Source organism: Cornus florida, unplaced genomic scaffold (assembly GCF_030987335.1).
Source record: "Cornus florida cultivar Cherokee Brave unplaced genomic scaffold, ASM3098733v1 CherokeeBrave_3.0.0_Hap2_Chr10, whole genome shotgun sequence".
NCBI lineage: Eukaryota > Viridiplantae > Streptophyta > Magnoliopsida > Cornales > Cornaceae > Cornus > Cornus florida.
This window is the reverse complement of record NW_026775580.1, coordinates 78,827,922-78,830,552: the sequence shown is the minus strand read 5'-3', so window position 1 is coordinate 78,830,552 and position 2,631 is coordinate 78,827,922. Positions and strand designations below refer to the sequence as shown.

At 33.9% G+C, this 2,631-nt stretch overlaps 1 protein-coding gene across 2 annotated transcripts; it reads left to right on the top strand.

Moving 5' to 3' along the window:
• Positions 1-352: 352 nt before the first annotated feature.
• LOC132278842 (heavy metal-associated isoprenylated plant protein 28-like) lies at positions 353-1,176 on the top strand. 2 transcript variants are annotated; one of them, XM_059780739.1, is made up of 3 exons: positions 353-422; positions 527-602; positions 873-1,176. In XM_059780739.1, exons 1-3 carry the CDS (start codon positions 417-419, stop codon positions 1,043-1,045), a joined length of 255 nt encoding a protein of 84 aa, XP_059636722.1. In that variant the 5' UTR covers positions 353-416; the 3' UTR covers positions 1,046-1,176. The 2 variants fall into 2 exon arrangements, with proteins under 2 accessions (XP_059636722.1, XP_059636721.1); XM_059780738.1 differs by having other exon boundaries at positions 852-1,176.
• Positions 1,177-2,631: the final 1,455 nt, after the last annotated feature.

Genomic DNA, 2,631 nt, shown 5'->3' with positions numbered 1-2,631 from the left:
AGGGTGAATTTTGAAGTCATACTACAGCCCAACCTCAAGTTGAAAAGGGCCAACTAATTGGGCCTTCCTTGTCCATAAGTTTCCTTAAGACACAAGGTCCAAGAGGCCCACACATCCACTAACAGACATACGGACTGCTAAATAAATGAAGAATTAAGTACCTAACATTAATATTTCTCATGAATGTGTGTAATTAATTTAGGATTAACCACATCCACAGTCACACGCATGCTACTATGCATAATGAGCCATGATGAACCAACAATCATTTGCCTCACCTTTGCTTTCTAATTACATCACCAAGTCTCCTCTACACACACACACACACACACACACACACACACACATATGTACCACTATTTTTTTGCATTAGCAAGTTCAACTTGTGTTTATTGCAGTTCTAGTTCTCTAATCTCATGCAGGTCTGCATTTCTTTCCAAATCTCTTTTCTTCTTCTTTTTTTTTTTTCCCAACTGATATTTAAGCTGAATTATGAAACTAATAATAAATATATGTTGTACTGCAGGTTATTGAGCTAAAGGTACGCCTACACTGCAAGGCATGTGAAAAGTCTATCCGAAAAACCTTGGGCAAGATCAAAGGTATGCCAATTTATTTATTTTCTCATTCATTTTTAAGAACAAACGTGTCAAACTTTATGCCCCAAAATGTGACACCATATTTCAAAATGTCATATAAATATAGATGTTAAGACGTGTATATATAGAATGTCACCAGTAGTCTTGTAGACTAGTTGAGACTTTATAGGCTGGCCAGGCAGCACATTACACAGAGACACACACACAGGCATGCACTGTTATGTAGTATATATGATATATATGTATTTACAGGGGTAACGTGTGTGGAAATAGATTTGGTGTTGAACAAGATCACGGTGTTGGGGTATGTGGACCGCAAGATTGTGATCAAAGCTGTTCGTAAGACGGGGAGAAGAGCTGAGGTTTGGCCTTCTAAGTCTTCATGTCGCGGCCGGCAGCAGCCTCGTGGTGGTTTTGGTTGCATCATCCCCAGATGGGTTTTCTAAGGATCCATCCATCATTTTAATGTATTAATAATACTTTGATTTCCTTTTTGCTGCAATTCTAAAATGTTTGCAAGTCCAAGCAAAATTTATATTTTCTCATTATGAATATGTTGCGTTGTGTTATGTCTTAACTTAATACGGAGTAACTATTAACTGGACAAAAAAAAAAAAATGAAGACTTTAATTAGGTTTCATTTCATTGGAATTGAAGTTATATGGTTCAAACTTTAAAGTTAATATTGAAAGTATTTTTTGTTTGATTCATTCTGTTTTTGAGTCTTCCAAAATAAAATAAAAAATAATCTAGTCTACGTCCATATTATGTAATTTGAAATAAAAAAATGTTATAAATTCACCAAAAATATAGGTAAAATAGGAAGTCCAACATTTCCACTCACTCGATGAAACGAGAACAGTAATATTTAAATTTAATTTGTTTTTAACTAAAATACAATAACAAAAATATTTGAACGAATATATATATTTTTATCATTTTTGGATGTTTGTAACGAAAATATTAGACAATTGCTATCATTCTGAGAGATTGTATTTTATTGGGTGTCTATATCTATTGATGTGGTAGAAGAATCTTGTTAAACTCTCTATTCATTGAAATCGCAACAAAAACGAACCCGTCCCTTTTATGTATCCGTTACTCTTTAAGTAGAAAAAAAAAAATTAAAAAAAAAAAAAAAAATCAGACCGACGTATAAATAATTGGACCAACAAAAACAACACATGAAATCAACATGGACAAAACATTGCATCATCCAAAATGCTTCATCATCTGATCGGACAGTTCACATCTATTGCGAGCACCTCCCTGTCAATCTCGGATGTCAACAGTAGAGTCAAAGATTTGGTTTTGAAAGGACTGTATGTAGACACTAAAATTTAGTGGACTTTGGTTTTAACGAATGGACCCATTAAATATATGCCTAATGTTTAAATAAATTATTTAATTTACCTGGCTTGATCCACTTAAATTATTTAATTAGCCCAACCCAGATAATTAAATGAAACGATAATTATTCCTAGTAAAATATATTTTGAATAATTATCTTTAAGAATAATTATCACAATATAACCGGCCCGACTCAGTTATAGTTTTATCCTTTTCAGGAGATGACACGTGTCATCATCCTATTAATCCAAGAAGCCTATAAATAGAGGCCTGGAAAAAGGGGAAGATGGAGAATTCAGAAGTCTACAAATTCAGACACAAATTCAGAATTCAGAAGTTCAGAGACTCAGAAATCCAGAGACTCAGAATTCAGACACAAATTCAGAATCGAAACTCAAAAGCGAAGAATATCAAGCACATACAACAACGTGCCGTTCTTCATCAAATTCCACAGTGATTCAAGAACAAGCTCGTGCAGCCCTTGGATCCAACCAACCAAAAACAATGAGATCGAATCAGAGGACCATTCTTTTTTTTGTAAAAGATATTACAAAGGACTGTACTCCACATTCATAAATTAATAAAATTCTATTTTGCTCCATATTTTGTTTCTATTGCAGACTTACAAAACTTGTGTGTACAAAATTTGTGGCACGCCCGGTGGGACAACCTTTGCCTCTCA